At 41.9% G+C, this 19,785-nt stretch overlaps 1 protein-coding gene across 1 annotated transcript; it reads left to right on the top strand.

Moving 5' to 3' along the window:
• The first annotated feature begins 7,834 nt into the window (after positions 1–7,834).
• Positions 7,835–13,336, top strand: LOC134947555 (amelogenin-like). The gene is made up of 4 exons (XM_063935590.1): positions 7,835–7,938; positions 11,309–11,377; positions 11,453–11,665; positions 12,580–13,336. The coding sequence occupies exons 3-4, from the start codon at positions 11,518–11,520 to the stop codon at positions 12,954–12,956; spliced, it is 525 nt and encodes a 174-aa protein (XP_063791660.1). The 5' UTR covers positions 7,835–7,938; positions 11,309–11,377; positions 11,453–11,517; the 3' UTR covers positions 12,957–13,336.
• The last annotated feature ends 6,449 nt before the right edge of the window (positions 13,337–19,785 follow it).

Below are 19,785 nucleotides of genomic sequence, written 5' to 3'. Positions count from 1 at the left end.
ATATATACTGCGCACAACTGAAATGCACCACAGGTATGGATGGATAGTATACTTGACGACACAGAGGTAGGTACAGCAGTGGCCTACTGTACCGTACTGCTATATATTATATTCTGGTGGTCAGCAAACTGTGCAAAACTGAAATGCGCCACAGGTATGGATGGATAGTATACTTGACGACACAGAGGTAGGTACAGCAGTGGCCTACTGTACCGTAATGCTATATATTAGATTCTGGTGGTCAGCAAACTGTGCAAAACTGAAATGCACCACAGGTATGGATGGATAGTATACTTGACGTCACAGAGGTAGGTACAGCAGTGGCCTACTGTACCGTACTGCTATATATTATATACTGGTGGTCAGCAAACTGTGCAAAACCGAAATGCACCACAGGTATGGATGGATAGTATACTTGACGACACAGAGGTAGGTACAGCAGTGGCCTACTGTACCGTGCTGCTATATATTATATACTGGTGGTCAGCAAACTGTGCAAAACTGAAATGCACCACAGGTATGGATGGATAGTATACTTGACGACACAGAGGTAGGTACAGCAGTGGCCTACTGTACCGTAATGCTATATATTATATACTGGTGGTCAGCAAACTGTGCAAAACTGAAATGCACCACAGGTATGGATGGATAGTATACTTGACGACACAGAGGTAGGTACAGCAGTGGCCTACTGTACCGTACTGCTATATATTATATACTGGTGGTCAGCAAACTGTGCAAAACTGAAATGCACCACAGGTATGGATGGATAGTATACTTGACGACACAGAGGTAGGTACAGCAGTGTCCTACTGTACCGTACTGCTATATATTATATACTGGTGGTCAGCAAACTGTGCAAAACTGAAATGCACCACAGGTATGGATGGATAGTATACTTGACGACACAGAGGTAGGTACAGCATTGGCCTACTGTACCGTAATGCTATATATTATATACTGGTGGTCAGCAAACTGTGCAAAACTGAAATGCACCACAGGTATGGATGGATAGTATACTTGACGACACAGAGGTAGGTACAGCAGTGGCCTTCTGTACCATACTCCTATATATTATATACTGGTGGTCAGCAAAATTATGCACTGTACTCCTACTATATACTGTCTACAATGCAGCACAGATATGGAGTGTTTTTCAGGCAGACAACGTATACTGGTGGTCACTGGTCAGCAAAACTCTGCACTGTACTCCTCCTATATAATATTATACTGGTGGTCCCCAGTCCCCACAATAAAGCAGCACACTGAGCACAGATATGGAGTGTTTTTCAGGCAGACAACGTATACTGGTGGTCACTGTCAGCAAAACTCTGCACTGTACTCCTGCTATATAATACAGCTGCTCCCCAGTCCCTACAATTAAGCAGTGTGAGCACAGATATATGCAGCACACTGAGCACAGATAAGGAGCATTTTTTTCAGGCAGAGAACGGATAAAACTGGTGGTCACTGATCAGCAAAACTCTGTACTGTACTTCTCCTATATTAATATACAGCTGCTCCCCAGTCCCCACAATTAAGATATAACTAAGCAAGCACAAATATTTGCATCAACAATGAATAAACAGAGAGGACGCCAGCCACATCCTCTCCCTAACATTTCCAATGCACGAGTGAAAATGGCGGCGACGCGCGGCTGCTTATATAGAATCCGAATCTTGCGAGAATCCGACAGCGGGATGATGACGTTCGGGCGCGCTCGGGTTAACCGAGCCATACGGGAGAATCCGAGTATGCCTCGGACCCGTGTAAAAAGGGTGAAGTTCGGGGGGGTTTGGTTTCCGAGGAACCGAACCCGCTCATCACTAGTTGTTAATAATAATATAATTGTAATTTGTTATACTGCAGCAGTGGATATATATAGCAGCAGCGTATATTGTCACTGGAATTACTGATGACACAGGACACACACTACCACTGGTCTGATGCAGCACAATAGGTTGTTAATAATAATATAATTGTAATTTGTTATACTGCAGCAGTGGAAATATATAGCAGCAGCGTATATCGTCACTGGAATTACTGATGACACAGGACACACACTACCACTTGTCTGATGCAGCCCAACAGGTTGTTAATAATAATATAATTGTAATTTGTTATCTTGCAGCAGTGGATATATATAGCAGAAGCGTATATCGTCACTGGAATTACTGATGACACAGGACACACACTACCACTGGTCTGATGCAGCCCAACAGGTTGTTAATAATAATATAATTGTAATTTGTTATCTTGCAGCAGTGGATATATATAGCAGAAGCGTATATCGTCACTGGAATTACTGATGACACAAGACACACACTACCACTGGTCTGATGCAGCCCAACAGGTTGTTAATAATAATATAATAATAATTGTAATTTGTTATACAGCAGCAGTGGATATATATATAGCAGCAGCAGCGTATATCGTCACTGGAATTACTGATGACACAGGACACTGGATATATGGCAGCAGAGAACACCAACACTGTGAATAGCTGGACTGATACAGCACAATACGCTGACTAACCTGTACTGGTCTGCACAACACAGCCCCACTTTACAGCTACACTGGATATATGGCAGCAGAGAACACCAACACAGTGACTGCCTGGACTGATGCAGCACAATACACTGAGTGACTACACTGGACTGGTCTGCACAACACAGCACCACTTTACAGCTACACTGGCTATATGGACTGGACTGAGCAGCACAACACTTGTCACCCCACTTTCCCTCTCGAATAAACAGAGACCGAGCACACTGAATAGTCCACTGTCAGCTCCACCTTACAACTTTCTGTGCCTGTCTTTTTAATTCTTCTGTTGAGGGCATTATGAGTGTAAGTGGCGGTACTATTGTCTGCAGGCATTATGTGTGTAAGCGGCACTACAATTATCTGCAGGCATTATGTGTGTAAGCGTCAATACTATTGTCTATGTTCGTTATGTGGGTAAGCGGCGGTACTATTGTCTGCAGGCATTATGTGTGTAAGCGGCGGTAGTATTATCTGCGGGCATTATGAGTGTAAGAGGCGCTACTATTATCTGCGGGCGTTATGTGTGTAAGCTGCACTACTATTGTCTATGGTCATTATGTGGGTAAGCGGCGGTACTATTGTCTGCGGGCATTATGTGTGTAAGCGGCATTACTATTGTCTGCGGGCATTATGTGTGTAAGCGGCGGTACTATTGTCTGCGGGCATTATGTGTGTAAGCAGCGCTACTTTTGTTTGCAGGCATTATATGTGTAAACGGCGGTACTATTGTTTAAAGACATTATGTGTGTAAGCGGCGGTACTATTGTTTGCAGGCATTATATGTGTAAGCGGCGGTACTATTGTTTGCAGGCATTATATGTGTAAGCGGCGGTACTATTGTTTGCAGACATTATGTGTGTAAGCGGCGGTACTATTGTTTGCAGGCATTATATGTGTAAGCGGCGGTACTATTGTTTGCAGGCATTATATGTGTAAGCGGCTGTACTATTGTTTGCAGGCATTATATGTGTAAGCGGCAGTACTATTGTTTGCAGGCATTATATGTGTAAGCGGCGCTAACATTGTTTGCAGGCATTATATGTGTAAGCGGCGGTGCTATTAAATGCGGACATTGTGTGTAAGCGGCGATACTATTGTCTGCGGCATTTTATGTGTATGGGTGCGGTACTATTGTCTGCAGACATTATGTGTGTAAGCGGTGCTACTGTTGTCTGCAGGCATTATGTGTGTAAGGGCGGTACTATTGTCTGCAGGCATTATGTGTGTAAGCAGCACTACTATTGTCTGCAGGCATTATGTGTGTAAGGGCGGTACTATTGTCTGCAGGCATTGTGTGTGTAAGCAGCAGTACTATTGTCTGAGGGCATTATGTGTGTAAGTGGCGCTACTATTGTCTGGGCATTGTGTGTGCGTAAGCAGTGCTACTATTGTCTGCAGGAATTATATCTGTAAGCAGCGGTACTATTGCCTGCAGGCATTATGTGTGTAAGCGGCAGTACTATTATCTGCAAGCATTATGTGTGTAAGCGGCACTACTATTGTCTGCGGGCATTATGTGTGTAAGGGGCACTACTGTTGTGGGCAATATATGTGTAAGGAGTGCTACTACTGTGGTCATTGTGTGTAAGCAGCGCTACTACTGTAGGCATTGTGTAAGGGGCACTATTAACATGAGCATTATGTGTGACCATTGTGTGCCGTAACGTGAAAATGGGGCACTAGTATGTGGTGTAATGTGAATCAGGAGCGCAATGTGCAGTGTAACGTGTGGTTTAATTTGAATTGGGGTACTATTGTGTGGCCACGCCCCTTCCTTGTTATACCACACCCTTTTTGTGCAGCAGGGGGAGGGCGCAAATATATAGTTTGCAGGTGGGCGCCGAACACCCTAGCACCGGCCCTGGATGGACCCATCTTTATCCTTGCCTTTCCAAGGTGATTTTTTGCCACGACAGGCAGACTTTATACTCTAATGTAATTACATACTTGATGTGTGACTACTGTTAGTATGCCATAAACAATACATGATTGCCTTATAATAAATCACCATGGTGTGTCTATGCGCCGCAGAGTTACCAGATAAAGATGGCTGTATCTGTATATGTGTTTTACCACTGCTTTTGTTCTTCGAAATAGTACTCATAACCAACTTTCATGTGTTTAAAATGTAAGGTTATTTTTTATTTTAAAATATAATGTTAAAGGTACCTTCATGCTAAAGTTTCAGCTTAAAATGTGCTTGTGATTTGTTCCACAATATGAAGGCTGTATTTTTAACCTGTAAAGGGAGTTTAATAAACAAAATTGTGATGTGTGATTTTGCAAAACAAGTCACCAGGCAAGTGTGGCGAATGCGGGGACATAGGTGGCGGACTCTCGAGCAGTTGCTGTGGTGGAAAGTCTGCGACTTTGGAGATGCGTCATCTTGGTGGTGGAGATGCGTCTGTGGAGCTGGTCTGGAGGCCCCAGTCAGATCTATGTGGATGATCCTCTGTGTGTGGTGTTTAAAAATAAATTTCTACCCACATTGTTTTCTAAGGCATACCAAAAAAAACAGTATTTACCTGCAGCATCAGCATCCGGTTTTGCAGAATGTGAAGGGCCTGGGCCGGAGGTCCCTTTAGGCTTTTTAAGTTAGGACACTATTTTATGGTCCAAAGCTATTTGTGGCTTCATTTACAATTGAGTAGTTTTTTTTTTTTTTTTTTCATTTTCATTTTTTATTTGTTCTAAAGCATCAAAAAAGCAAAACTAAAGTAAACCTTACACCTTTCCCAACAAGATAAGGATGCATTAATAATACACTCTTCCACAAACATTTTACAAAACAACAACATTATACTTACATCATACACAATGCGAAATGCAACATAAAATACATTCCAAACCAAAATAAAAAAACTTACCAGCCTTCTTTGGGCGATCGGAGTCCATCACATAAGTCCCCCTCACTACCTCTGTAGGAATGAGGTTCTGCAGTGGCAACTCATACTCCAAATACGTCGCCACAAAAGGGACACCACCACCAGTTTGCCGTGCAGACTTGGCCTCCCTTGCCATTTTGGATTTGACACGATGCTTTATGTCATAAAACCTTTTCCTGCAGGTCTCCTCGGTTCGCCTCACTATGCCCTCACAATTGACTGCAGCAACCACCTTCTGCCACATTTGTGTCTTCTTCCTGGAGGACACCTTAGCTGCCTCTTGGCCAAAAAGCTGGCGATGATATCGCAGTATCACCTGAACCAGGGCCACATTCTCGTCATAAGTAAATTTAACATTGCGGCCTGACTTGGTTGTGGTACGTGGCTGCGGAGCCACATCACTCTCACTAGAGGACTCAGGTGCCTCCTCTGCAACCTCCTCCTCCTCACCCCCTTCACTAACCTTCTCCTCCTGCACCTCACTAACCTCCTGCACCTCCCCAGCCTCACTAACCTCAGAATCTGACATGATTCAGACAAACAAACAACACTGAACAAATAAAATAAAAAACACAAAAAACACACCTCCTCTACCTCTACAACGCACACAACACACAAACACACACACACACACACACACACACACACACACACACACACACACACACACACACACACACAATTACAGTGACAAGAGACTATGGAAAAAAAAACAAGGACACAAAATATGACAACAAACAAGACAAGACACCTTTCACAGCTCGGCACTCAACAATCGCAAAACCACAAAACTCCTCACTTACCAAACTCCTTACAATGCTACCTCTCTCCTCTCCACTGACTAAACCCACAAGGTTCGGTCATTTGGGGGCGTATTTATATGGTTGTGCATTGGCACTCCCACGTATTCCTCTTAACCAATCATGCCTCACATTAGAAAACGAATGAAAAACGTAAAATGCGGCCGCATTGCTGACAAATCACGGCCGAACACAAATATTACGAATGATATGGGGAATATACCATCTTCGGCCGTGAAAACCACCAAAAAAATACAAATGACCTCGACATCGAAAAATACGCATAGGACGAATATGAAAGGTTAATAAATTACCGAATACAAATTCAAAAAGTTGCAAATTCTAATGGCCGATCGGATTCGCATGCCAATTTGAGCAGAATCGGCACAAACACGAATATTAGTAAATAAACCCCATAGAGTCTTTCTTTTTTCTTTGTACATTATAATTTATACCACTGACTCTGGGAGCACCACCAACTTTTACATCAAGCACCCCTATCAGGGATCCTTCTAGTGTTACACACTGTTGGTCCACTCGCAAGGGTATATGTATACAACTCCTTGCGATCTCAAATCCAGTGCGGTGCCGACTCCTATTAGTCTACGTGAAACTACACATCCCAGCATGCCCTGCTCAGTTTTAGCATGCCTTAATAGCAAAACTGTGGCAGGACATGTTGGGATGTGCAGTTCCACAGCAGTTTGAGGGCCGCAGGTTGAAGACTCATGCTTTAGAAGGTGCTAGATAAATGATAAGTAGAATCTGATTGGTTGCTATTTGCAACATCCCCACTTCTACAAACCAGCATCTTAGTAAATATACCCCTGAAGATCACACTGTATCCTACTGTCCTTAATCACAGTAGCTCCTCTTTATATTATGAATTATTAATATCAGTAATAGTCACAGTAGCCCATAATCACATTACTGCAACCCACCTCCCTTCACTGATGACACAGACTCTGAGGATGACACTGTATCCCACTGTCCTTACTCACAGTAGCTTTTCATTATATTATTAATAATAGTAATAGTCACAGTAGACCTTAATCACACTGCAGCTGTTCCGCACCCTTTCCCTCTGACGTTCTTTGTAATATGGCACCCAAACCACAAGAGAAGGACTTTTCGGATCAGAGTCTGGAGGGAAGTACTGAGCCAGGTTTCAGAAATACTTGGAAACCGGAAGTTCAGTAAATTTTAGAAATTTTTAATGTATTGTTTTTCTTCTTTCAATGCCTTTTTCTCTCTGAATTTTCCCCTTTTGTTATTTATTGCTAACAAACTTTGAGTAGTTTTTAGATATTTGTTTATATATAAGATTTAAATGTATGTTCAGTGTGACAATATTTTATATCAACATTTAAAAAATACCCCATATCATATTTTTTAATAGTATTCTGTTGATGATTTTTTTTCTAACATCTTAATCATCTATTACATTAATCTCAATGTTGTAGCATTAAAATCTGTTTTTTTTTATTTAATGTGTTTTCTCATTGATTGCAGATTGACATTTCACCTGGTGAAACTACAAATGAAGGGATTTTTGATGAAGTTATGAAGCTGAAACTAACTGGAAGTCTCTTTCAGTCTATTTTTTAGTGACATCACATTCAGGACGCCACGGACAAGTGCCAACAGTTTATTGGAGTATTCTACTCTTAGGAATTCCTTGACATGTCTGATAACTCCTCACCACGGTGAGTAGAATTGTCCTTATCTACTTTTTATTGTATAATAAACTTTAATGCCCCATAGTACTGCATATTCCCTTCATGCTTCTATCAGCACCTGTGCTGTCATGTTTACATTTATTGTTTGAACTTGCTGGTTATACAGTTTCTGCCCAGACCAGCACCAAGATAAAGAGAAAGAAACTGATACTACACTACTTTTAAAATAACCAGTTAATTTCCAAGATGATTAGTGCTGAAAAATACTGGTAATAATAAATCACGTTAACTTAATGAACCTTGCACATTTTTTCACACTCTAAGGTCACGTTTGCACTTCAGTTACTAATATTGCTCTTCCATCAAAATCCTGGGTTTGGTTCCTATCCAGGCCAGTCCCTGTTCACACCGTGCCTTCTACCTGGGCTTTTTCTGGGTCGGCCCCGTTTACACAGGTGTGGTATACAAGTTAGACCGTTAAAAGGTAGACAGTCATTAGGTCGACACCATATGGTCGACAGTCAAAAGCCTGACAGGGTCAAAAGTATGACAGTTAAAGGTCGACAGGGTCAAAAGTCCAACTGTCAAAAAGTCGACAGTTTCAAAATGTCGACTCAAAAAATGTTGTTATTTTTTTTTTTTTAAATCTCCCAAATTTGTTGGAATTCACCACCTTGCAGGCTCGATTCGCTCACCACGTTTCAGGCACGGTGGCTCCCTTCTCTCGCCACAAGGAAACTAACTGTGAAAAATCTCTAAAAAAACATGTGTCAACATTTTGACCTTGTCAACCTTTTGACTGTCAGACTTTTGACCCGGTCAACCGTTTGGCTGTTGACCTTCTGAGTGTCAAGCTTTTGACCCTGTCAGACTTTTGACTGTCAACCATATGGTGTCGACCTTATGACTGTCTATCTTTTAACTATCTATCAACCACCTCCCATTTAAACTACAATCGTCTGCTGTCTTTCTATTCTGCTAGTGCTTGGAGATGACAAGCGCTGGTGATCCTAATCTCCTAAGACTTGTAACTGAACATGGGTCCTTCCTGGGTCTAACACTGGCAGCTATGCAGGTCAGAATCCCGGGTAACTGGACCTGGGTTATTTTTCTAGGACCCTTTTAAATGTCATTCAGACAAATTAGTTAAATATTTTTGATTTAACCAATTTATCCAAACAGCCATTTTTGTCCTTTTACTTGCTTTTGGGAGCAAATGGTCAATTGTCATTTGCTCCCATACATTACCAGATTTTCGTTCCAACCAGAAAGATTGGACAGATATCCTTATTGTGTGTGTCCAGCTTAAATGACTGATAGCACTGCTGCAATCAGGAATCTGCAACTGCACACACAGAAGAACTCTCACATGCATAATCAGGGAGATTCAGCAATTAGTGTCTCAGGCCCATGCTCAAACTGAGGGGTATATTTACTAAAATTCGTATTTTTCAGAATGAGATTAAAGTTTAAACACGAATGACATCGAATGTATGAATTTGCAACTTTTTGAATTTATTACGCCTCATTTACTATGCTGTCGTGTTTTGATTATTTCCATTTTTCGATGTCGATGTCATTCGTGTTTTTCCAAGGTAGAATGCGGCCGATTTTGTGGATTTGCGGCCGTGTTCTCTTTTTTTTTCCCGACTGCGTCATTTTTCGGTTACTGCAGTGTTTTTCCGTTCCCGGACGCGTTTTTTTCTAAGTTTCGTTTTTGTCACTCGTCCATGATTGGTTTGATTCGTGATGGAGGAGTGTCTGTGCTCATTACTATAAAACCGCCCCAAACCGTCCGCACCTCGTGGGTTTAGCTAGTGGAGAGGTGAGAGGAAGGTGTGTTTGGAGTTGGTGAGTTGATAGGAGTTTTTGGCGGTTTTGAGGAGGTTCTTTGCGATTGTTGAGTGCTGTACTGTGTGTGTAAGTAGTCTTGTCATACTTGTTGTGTAGTTATTTAAAAGTCTGTCTAGTTTTTTGTCTTTGTTTTCTTTTAACGTCTATTGTCATTGTTTGTGAGTGAGTGAGTGTGTGTGTGTGTGTTTGGTGTGTGGTGTGTAGTGGTAGTGGAGGAGTGTGTTTACTGTTTTTTTTTCTCAGTGTTATTTGTTGTTTGTCCTGAATATGTCCCAGTCAGAGATGAGTGTGGTGGAGGAGGTTAGTGTGGTGAAGGAGGTGAGTGTGGCGGAGGAGGTGAGTGAGAGGGAGGAGGTGAGTGAGGTGGAGGAGGTTAGTGAGGTGGAGGGGGAGGTTGCTGCTGCGGCCTCGAGTGATAGTGACAGTGATGGTGCTGTGGCTCCGCAGCCACGCACCACTACAAAGACGGGCCGCAATGTCAAATTCAGCTACGCAGAGAATATGGCATTGGTGCGGGAGCTGATGAGGCATCATCGACAGCTGTTTGGCCATGATGCTGCAAAGGTTTCTTCACGCACAAAGAGTGTTCTGTGGGGGAAGGTCGTTGCGGCAGTTAATAGTGAGGGGGTGGTGAGGAGGACCGAGGACAGTAAGCAATTCTACGACATCAAGCGCCGTGTCAAGGCTAAGATGTCTAAGGAGGCTAAATCAGCACGCCAAACAGGTGGTGGCCACCCCTTCCGAGCGTCATATCGGGATTGGGAGGAGCCTGTGCGTACTCTTATTCCGCCAGAAGTGGTTGGTGCGACTCATGTCCGGGATTCGGATCACCCAAGGCAGGATGGTGAGTTTAAAATTTTTGTTTATTTATTAATAAAACATCTGTGCTTTGTCCTTAGTTGTCTGAAATGTCTTCTAGCTAATTGTGATTGTAAGTTGGTTCATTCTTCTAATGTGTTGGTGATGTAGTTTTAATCACAAATAGTTATGTTTTTATCCTTTGTATTGTCAATTTAGCAGGTGGCCTTGGGCTTTTTCTGTTTTTTTTATAAAAAAGTAAATTGTTGTTGGTGTCTTTAAATGAAGTGTGAGTCATGTGTTTTGCATAATTTGTTTTTTTTGTATTTTTTAAATGGACTTATGGTTATTGTGTGTTGTTCTGTGTTGTCCTTTGTGTGGTTGATGTGATTTTACATGCATATTTTAATTTGATGCTTACAATTTTGCGCATATATTTGGGGGTACTGTTTGGTTGTTAGCAGCAAACAAATGTGAAATACAGAGCAATATTCTGGTTGTGTTAAGCTACCACGGTTGGGTTTTAAGTAGTATAATATTGTGAATTCTGCACCTTTGTGTATGGATTGGTTGGTGTAATTGTTTCATAAAGTATACACACCCAATGAAGTCAGGCAGAAAAGCATAAGCATAGTTTTGTTTACTTCTCATCAGGTTCCTCATATGTTTACATCACAACAAGGATTTTGCATAAACATATAAACATAATAGAATGTTCATAAGGACAATCTTCATATTTCTACAGTACGAAAGAGATGCAGCACAGCCAGGCCACAACCCACACTGCCAAGAGATGCAGATGCTGGCGAGGCAGGTAAGAATTTAGTGTATACACATATTCGGAAAACACATAGAAAAGCAGAATGTTAATGTTTATCTTATCACATAGGTCCTTCTTCATCAAACACCCCACCACTCAGACGACCATCACAGGGCTCGGATAGTCTCCATAAGATGGGTACCAAGAGACGCCGGCTTGAGGCTGAATCTCCAGCAGCATCCTCACCACCACAACGGCGCATCTCTACAGTGTCGTCCCTGCCACCACAAGCCATTTTGGCCAGTCCACAAAGCGAGGAACCACAATCCCCTCAGCTGTCTGGTGAGTAAACATAACAATTAATTGTAAAAACGTAAAAAAAACAGTGGGGTAGATGTATTAACCTGGAGAAGGCATAAGGAAGTGATAAACCAGTGATATGTGCAAGGTGATAAAGGCACCAGCCAAACAGATCCTAACTGTTAATGTACATATTGGAGCTGTTTGGCTGGTGCCTTTATCACCTTGCACATATCACTGGTTTATCACTTCCTTATACCTTCTCCAGGTTAATACATCTGCCCCACTGTTTGTGGACAGCCAAAAAAAATGTGTTACAAATAAACAATCATCCTTGTAATAATCACCAACAGCAAGCACATAGGGGTAACATTAGTTATTTTATTTAATTTTCAGATGTGATGTTGGCCATAGCAACCATTTTATTTTTTTTGCTAGAAACAGCTACAGTACATAAATGTTAAATCTAATCCAATTGTTTTGCATGCCCAACATCACCAGTTCTAAACATAGGCCACCTTAAGACATTTTCAACCATATTATTAAATTTCATTTATTTACACTATATTTGTTAAAGTTTTGGCCAGACCACTGACTGCCTTGAACAATGTATGAGTGTATTGCTCAACACATTTATTGTATTGTGTGTGTTTTACAAAAGGAAGCTTCATACACAATATGTAAATGTAGTAATTTGTATTTGTTAGAGTTCTTCGTGTTAGCACATTAATTATGGCTCAGAGTCCAACAATTCCCTTAAACATTTTTCAACTGAGTTGGGAAACGTTAGAAGCCACATATTTCTACAAAAAGGTGAGCTAAATTGTTAAGTTTAGGCCACAATCTATTTATCATTTCCAACATGAATATTAAGAAGTAATGCATGTTGACGTAAAGCTATAAAAAGACCAATGCAAAATATTGACTAAATAGTGACTGTCTTCAACCCCATACAGAACCACCCATCATGCCCGAGGATGCCCAGCAGGAAACTGACTTGCAGGATTCATACACACTACACCTGCAAGCGATAGATCCAAACCAGCCAACCACGCCGCAGGACATAACCCAACCACCCCAAACATCCCACAGCCCCCAATTGAGCCCAACACCACCCCAGCCACAAATGGCCCCAGAGTTTTGGTCCAGTTGGGCCACACAACAGGCGCAACACTATGCCTGTCTGAACACCCACACCCAATACCTTGCCAGTCTGCCCCATCATCTGCCTAGACTCAGTCGGAACTCAGGCAGACTGATAGTTCAAGTTGGCAGAGTTGCAAATTCTATGGAGCAGATGAGGGCAGACAACAGCCAAATGCAAGCAAATTGACAACGAATCATGGATGACCAACAGCGGCAGCAACAAACCCTCATACAAATTATCCAACACAACCAACTAATAAACGAAAACCTCTCCCGAATCATTACCAACAACACTGCCGCAAATACACAACTCACTGCAAGCCTAAACAACCTGAGCCAAAGCCTAAATGTGTTGGCATCCCAAAAACTAAGCTCAAGCTCAGGAACAACCACACCAAGCCAGACCCCAGTTAACTCCCCAGTTAGACGATCCAGCAGAACCAGGACCAATGAACCATCCCAATCCTCTGCACCCAGCAAACAAAAAACAAAGAAATGATGAAGGCTGCAGCAACAACTACAATATGTTACTTTAAAAATAATATTTTTCTAATTGATTCACTAAAAATGCCTGTGTTTAAGGTAATAAATTAATCACACGCAATATGTGTATTGTTTCATTTGCTAATGAGTGACAGTGTAAGTTATACATTTTATTGCCTAACTGTAAACAACATGAGAAATAACAAACAATAACGCAACACAAACAGTATTCAGACCTATAAAACATTTTATAATAGTTGTTAGGCAAGGTTATTTATGACTAAATAATGCTTACCGTTAAAATAACGCAGAATCACTTCTTACCTTACCTGCCTCCCTACATCTGTACTCACACTGTCGCCAGATGTTTCTAACTCACCTACTTGCTGACTGTTTTCTTCATCAATAACATGTGGCAGATGTTGCCGCAAACACATGTTATGAGAAAACAGCAGCAGAACACAATCCTAGTCACCTTTGAGGGACTATACAACAAAAGCCCTGCAGACTTATCCAGACACCGAAACCTAGATTTCAGCACCCCAAAACATCTTTCTATCACATTCCGCGTGGACTTATGTGCATTATTATATTTGTGTTCAGCAGGAGAATCAGGTTGGGACAATGGAGTAAGGAGCCAAGAGTAGCAGCCATAACCACCATCACCTGAAAGACAGATATAGGCAACATTACGACATGTGGTTTATGGGAAATAACATAAAAAAATGAGGAGGTTGAAGTTACCACACATACACACAACACACTTGGAACATACCCAGCAGCCAGCCATCAGGCATTTGTCCGGCCTCAAACTTATCAAAGAGGGATGACTGACTATGGATGAAGGAGTCATGGCAGCCGCCAGGGTAACCCGCAACAACACTCATAATTTTTAGATTTGCATCACAAACCACCTGGACATTAGTGGATTAGCCCAGATGTCTATTGGTATAAATATATTGCCTGCCCCTAGGTGGTCTCAGCTCAACGTCTGTGCAATCTATGGCACCCAGCACATTGGGCATGCCAGCAAGCTCATAGAAAGCTACCCTGACTGCATGCCACTGCGACTCCTGGGTAGGGAAGCAGATAGAGGCATCTATGTGGGGATCCAAGACATCCAAAACCTGAGTGGACTTTACAAAATATAAGGTGAGTGTCATGACCTGTAATCAATACAATATTGTGTTATATTACATAACAGAAGCACCACTTAGACATAGACGTGTATGTATGTTTTAACTCACCTGAATTAAATATTTTGAAAAGGTGGGCTGTGAGATACCAATTACATCGCCAGTCACAGCCTGGAAGCTGCCAGTAGCCATAAAGTGCAACACAGCCAGGAGTTTGTGCAGGCCTGAGACAGAGCGAGAGCGTGCTGTCTCAGGGTCTAGGTCCAGTTTGACAAGGTCATACAGACGGAAAATGTTGTTTCTATTTAGCCGGAACATCTGTATAACCAGGTCATCGGCCAATGCATTCAAGTTTAAACGCCCCCTAAAAAAACGAGGCCTGCGCAGCCTCCGCGGCACCTGTACAACCTGCTGACCATGTTTTTCCTGGCCCTGGTTTATTGTAGCCTCATGGAGCAGTCTCAGGTATCCCCCAGCAAACAAGAAATCAGTACTACACACGGCAGCAGCCATTTCAGAGTGAGAGTTGTTAAAAATGTGCTAGGGTCCCTTTTAAAGGCCAAAAAATTCAGGTGTGAGTAATGTATAATTGGAAACACATGTAAACACGCTTCTCAAAAGTCTACTTTTTTTTTAGCTTTTTTTTACGATTTGTATTTTTTCACGGCCGCAAATGCATTTTCACGGTAGAGATTTCAAATACGAATGCATAGTAAATGACCGAGTTCTATACCTAAACAGCTGCGTTTGACCGATTGGTGTATTCATTCGTATTTTTACTACACAGCCGTAAAAAAAATACGAATGCCCTCATCACTGCCGAGATTTGAGTTTAGTAAATTCCCGAGATGACACTTTGAACAAAAAACACCAAATCGGTCAAAATCGGTAGCTTAGCAAATATACCCCTGAATGTGTTGCAGTCTCTATACTTAGCAGACTTCTCAGACAAGAAACTTGGCAAAGCAGGATTTCCTGACCTGCAGGCTATTGACAGATGCGACATGCTTCCTAAGTAGCCAGAATCAGAAACGAGGTGACAGATTAGTATCCCAGCAGCAGTGGAAACAGGGATGTTTTGTGACAGCCACTCTTTATTCCACAATTATTCTCAATGGTGAAAAATGTAACTTTGTAACAAAAATGTAAAAATGTAACACATGTAACTTTTACAGGGAAGGTTGGCCCCTCTCAGCTCTGGGCCCCATAGCAGCTGCACTCCCTGCACTTATGGTAGCTACGCCCTTGCATGTTGCGCTGTAGGTGGGATAGATGTAACATCCAGAGAGATTTAGATTTGGGTGGGATGTGTTCAAATTCAAATCTAAATTACAGTGTAAAAGACGCCCTGCTGGCGTTGAAACGCGTTAGATACAGGTGTTTATCACTGCCAATACTCCTGCTCCTGCTCCATTGAAAGTCAGGCTCAATCGGAGCCTTTGCAGGAGACGAGTTTTACTACGATTGCTGCTAACACAGCACACCATCCATCAGCTGCTGCAAGAGTGCCGACTTTTCATTCATACACGCCGACGGATGAATTGAAGTCCCGTGCGGCCGGCACAATCAATATCATCGCTGATTAAAGCCCAGTCGGCTTCAAACATGCAGCCCGTTTAGTACATTGTGGGACTTATCATCATTTCCACTTCACGCCAGGTGACCGCAGGGAGGCTCAGTCGGAGCTGCCCGTGGGAGCACAGGCCAGCCGCCCTTGTTGAGAGCAGTTCACATCGTGCCGTGGAAGGCAACATCCAGCCGTCCGGATACTATAGCTGCTTCACAGCTTCGTACAACTGCATTCCATCCAGCCCGGCGGCTACCACAGGCACTGCTCTCAATCCCCCGTGCAGGGGTTAGCGGCTGACCGCATCAACAACGCTCCGGGCTCTCCCTCCCGTCACCACTACAGTGGCTTGAGATCTGATACAGCTCAATTATTTCTATGTTCATTTCAACACTGCTTCATTATTTCAAAGGTACCTCCCATCATAAAATCACTGGAATTATCATTCAGTTGTATATTAATAGGACTGCTCGGGACACTCATAGATCAAGTGAGTTATATGCATTGCATACAGACTTTTAACCAATTTTAAATAGCTATTAATCATTGTTGTATTACATTCAGAACGAGATTTCCGGGGTTATATGTTTCAGACTAATAGGAATATTCATCTAGTTAAAAATCATTCTATTTTGGTTTAGAGATAAGTTATTTTTATGTTATATTGTGTCAAACTATACTCCCGGGAGTTTTGCTGTAATTATCATTATATTTTATATAAAAAATAAATGTTTTTTTTTCCATTTTGATTGTTGAGCGCTACTTGAATTTTGTTTTACATAGGGATAGATGTAACATCCAGAGAGATTTAGATTTGGGTGGGATGTGTTCAAATTCAAATCTAAATTACAGTGTAAAAATAAAGCTGTCAATAAACATTTGTGGGCTACATGCAAAAGCAGCCAAAATGTACCCTGTTCAGAAAAAATATAAATGTATTTACATTGCGGCATGGTTTGCTTCAGACGCAAAGTTAGTGCTTTTTGTGCTTTACTTACAAATCTGAATCAGGCCCTATGTTTTATTTCTGACCTGGAGATGAAAGTGTATAATTAGAGTTATCTGGAGGTCCTTCAGATACCTAAGAGATACCTATTGTCTGTCTGATAAATCATTTTTATGTATCTTCAGGCCCGTCATTTTGCTGCCTCATTACCTTTTCCCTTATCACCTCACTCTTCTGACATTCTGCTCTCCATATTGACTTTTGTTAAAAATAACACTTATTGTACCAAATATTTTATAGGGTTCTGATTAGAATGGATTCGGCATAACTGTGGGGTCCAATTACTGCCAGCTGGTCTAAGGATATTACTTATTGTTTTTCACACAAGGATGTACAGTACTGCTCCATTTTGAGTCCACTATGAAATACCTTCGGTCTACAATGTTACAAGAGGTACATTTAAAAACTATAACTCTAAGGGGAATATATGATACCAGATGAAACTGATTATTGCCCCAAATGTTGTTGCTCATCTGCTTTGTTTTATCGCAATGTACTAAGATCAAACATTTCTGGAACAAATTGTTCGTCTTCGATAATTATTCGTTCTCACTTACAAATCACTTAGATCCTCTGGAACTTTTGTGTGATAATTTAAAAAACTGGAAACTAGTACCTCACAGCAAAATTATTATCCCTCTTCTTAGAGTGATAGTTACATTGTCTAAAAAGTTATTTTAGTAAATTGGAAAGGCAAATATTCCCCACTCCTTAGCTGTGTGATAAGATGATTATTAAAGCTACTGTACAGTACTTTGATAGATGTTTTATAATAATGAATTATTATTATTATTATTATTATAATTATTATTTTATTTATACAGTATAGGGATTTTATCCCATAGGACTGAAAGGGGGGTATTCAGTTAGTGCAGCTTTTTTGCCTAGGTGAAAAAACTGCACTTGTTTTGCAATTTTTTTGGGCGAATGGAGATTCACCCTACAAAATAGCAGGGCAGTTTTTTTGCCAAGGCAAAACTTTTGGCAAGAGCAAAAAACGTGTGGATCGGCGAAATCCACATGTTTTCGTACCTGTTTCAGTGAAATTTTTGCCAAATTTGAGGCATTTTTTTGCAAATGCTTTTTCAATAAAAAAAAGTGAAAAGGAATTGTCAAAAATGTCTAAAATAACGGGTGAAAACTGCCCGCAATTGAATACCCAGTGGGATAAATTCGATAGCTTTGAAATTGCTGAAGCTAATTGAATACCCCCCAAAGTCACTTTACAGACATCAAATGTTGTACAAGGATCTAGTAATACAGCAAGTAACAGAATCCCAGAGAAATAATTAAAACCACAAGACTTAGAGCACACAATAAGTATACTGTTTGGTTGAAGCAGACATTTTGGGTAAAAACATCCATGGGTTGTATGTTCCACCCACAAGAAGTACCAGGTGAGGCAGCCATCTAGGGCACACTACATAGAATTACCCTGGGTGGAACAGGTCACATCTAGAAGAGGTGACACAAAATGGTGGTCATTGCACTGTCCTAATGCTAGGAGTAGTACCCAAACACAACCATCAGAACCACGTACGTTTTGCCACATCCAGAAGCGCACCAGGTGAGCCGGCTATGTTGGGCGCATTACAAAGTTATGCTGTGGGTGATAAGCCATACAAGAATCCAAGGAATATGTGGGTAAGCACATCCTGCCCACAGGGGAACCATTCGAGGCAACCATCTCTGGTGCACTGCGGAGGTTGCTGCTGGCAGGGTGTGCAAACAGTGGAGGTATAGCATACATATAGCATACCCTGCCAATTGTGGAAAAAGCAGTTATTACATTTTATGAGAAATAGAGCGTGTATATTGTCCATTTGGAGTCCTAAGTTCAAACACATATTTTAAAATTATTTTAACATTCAGAATGGTATTAATTTACTCAGAAGATAACAAAAGTCTAATGGACCCTTTTCATTGCCTAATGTTTGCAATTTGCTACCTCTGAACGCTACAGATGTGACCTCACACATATTTGCCCCAAATTACATCTAGGTGTAGCTCTGCGCATCATGGCACAGTGTGGCGGTCGCACTCCATTGTGTTAGCAGGAGCATGCGTACGCATGGGAATAGGGAGCTGCGATGCAAAAGCATCACTGCAAAGATGTGTGAGGACAAATCTGTATATCTAATGTGGTTCACTCTATGTACATTTTCCCCAGGAACTTTCACACCTACTGTTTGCACTTTGGTGCATATGCACCATATCCAAGATAAAGTGGAGAGAGAAAAAGTACTAACCAATTAGCTCCTAATTGCCATGCTACAGGCTGTGTTTGAAAAATGACATTTAGGAGCTGATTGGATGGTACTTTATCTCTCTCCACTCTGTCTCCAAGCGTGGATGCATATGACCCTCTATGTTTTACCCAATGCAAACTAAATTTGTATGATTCTTGCAGCTGTAACTTGTCTTTCCTTTCGGGTGGTCTTCAGTATGCCAAATGTTGGGATCCCGGCGCACAGTATACTGGCGCCGGAATCCCGACACCTGGCATACCGACAGGTATTGTCCCTCGTGGGGGTCCACGACCCCCCTGGAGGGAGAATAAATAGCGTGGCGCGCGTAGCGCACCACGGTGCCTGCAGCATGGCGAGCGCAGCGAGCCCGCAAGGGGCTCATTTGCGCTTGCCATGCTGTCGGTATGCCGGCGGTCGGGCTCCCGGCGCCGGTATGCTGGTCGCTGGGAGCCCGACCGCTGGCATACCATACTACACCCTTTTCTTTCTACCTTCCTTTCTTCCTCTGTGTTTTCCTTACCCTTCCCTGTCTTTGACTCTGTTTTTTGGGATGGTTATTAAAATGCCTTACTGCT

The sequence above is a fragment of the Pseudophryne corroboree genome, chromosome 8 (assembly GCF_028390025.1).
Source record: "Pseudophryne corroboree isolate aPseCor3 chromosome 8, aPseCor3.hap2, whole genome shotgun sequence".
Classification (NCBI taxonomy): domain Eukaryota; kingdom Metazoa; phylum Chordata; class Amphibia; order Anura; family Myobatrachidae; genus Pseudophryne; species Pseudophryne corroboree.
Note: the sequence above shows the minus strand (reverse complement) of the source record. Positions and strands in the feature narration are given on the sequence as shown.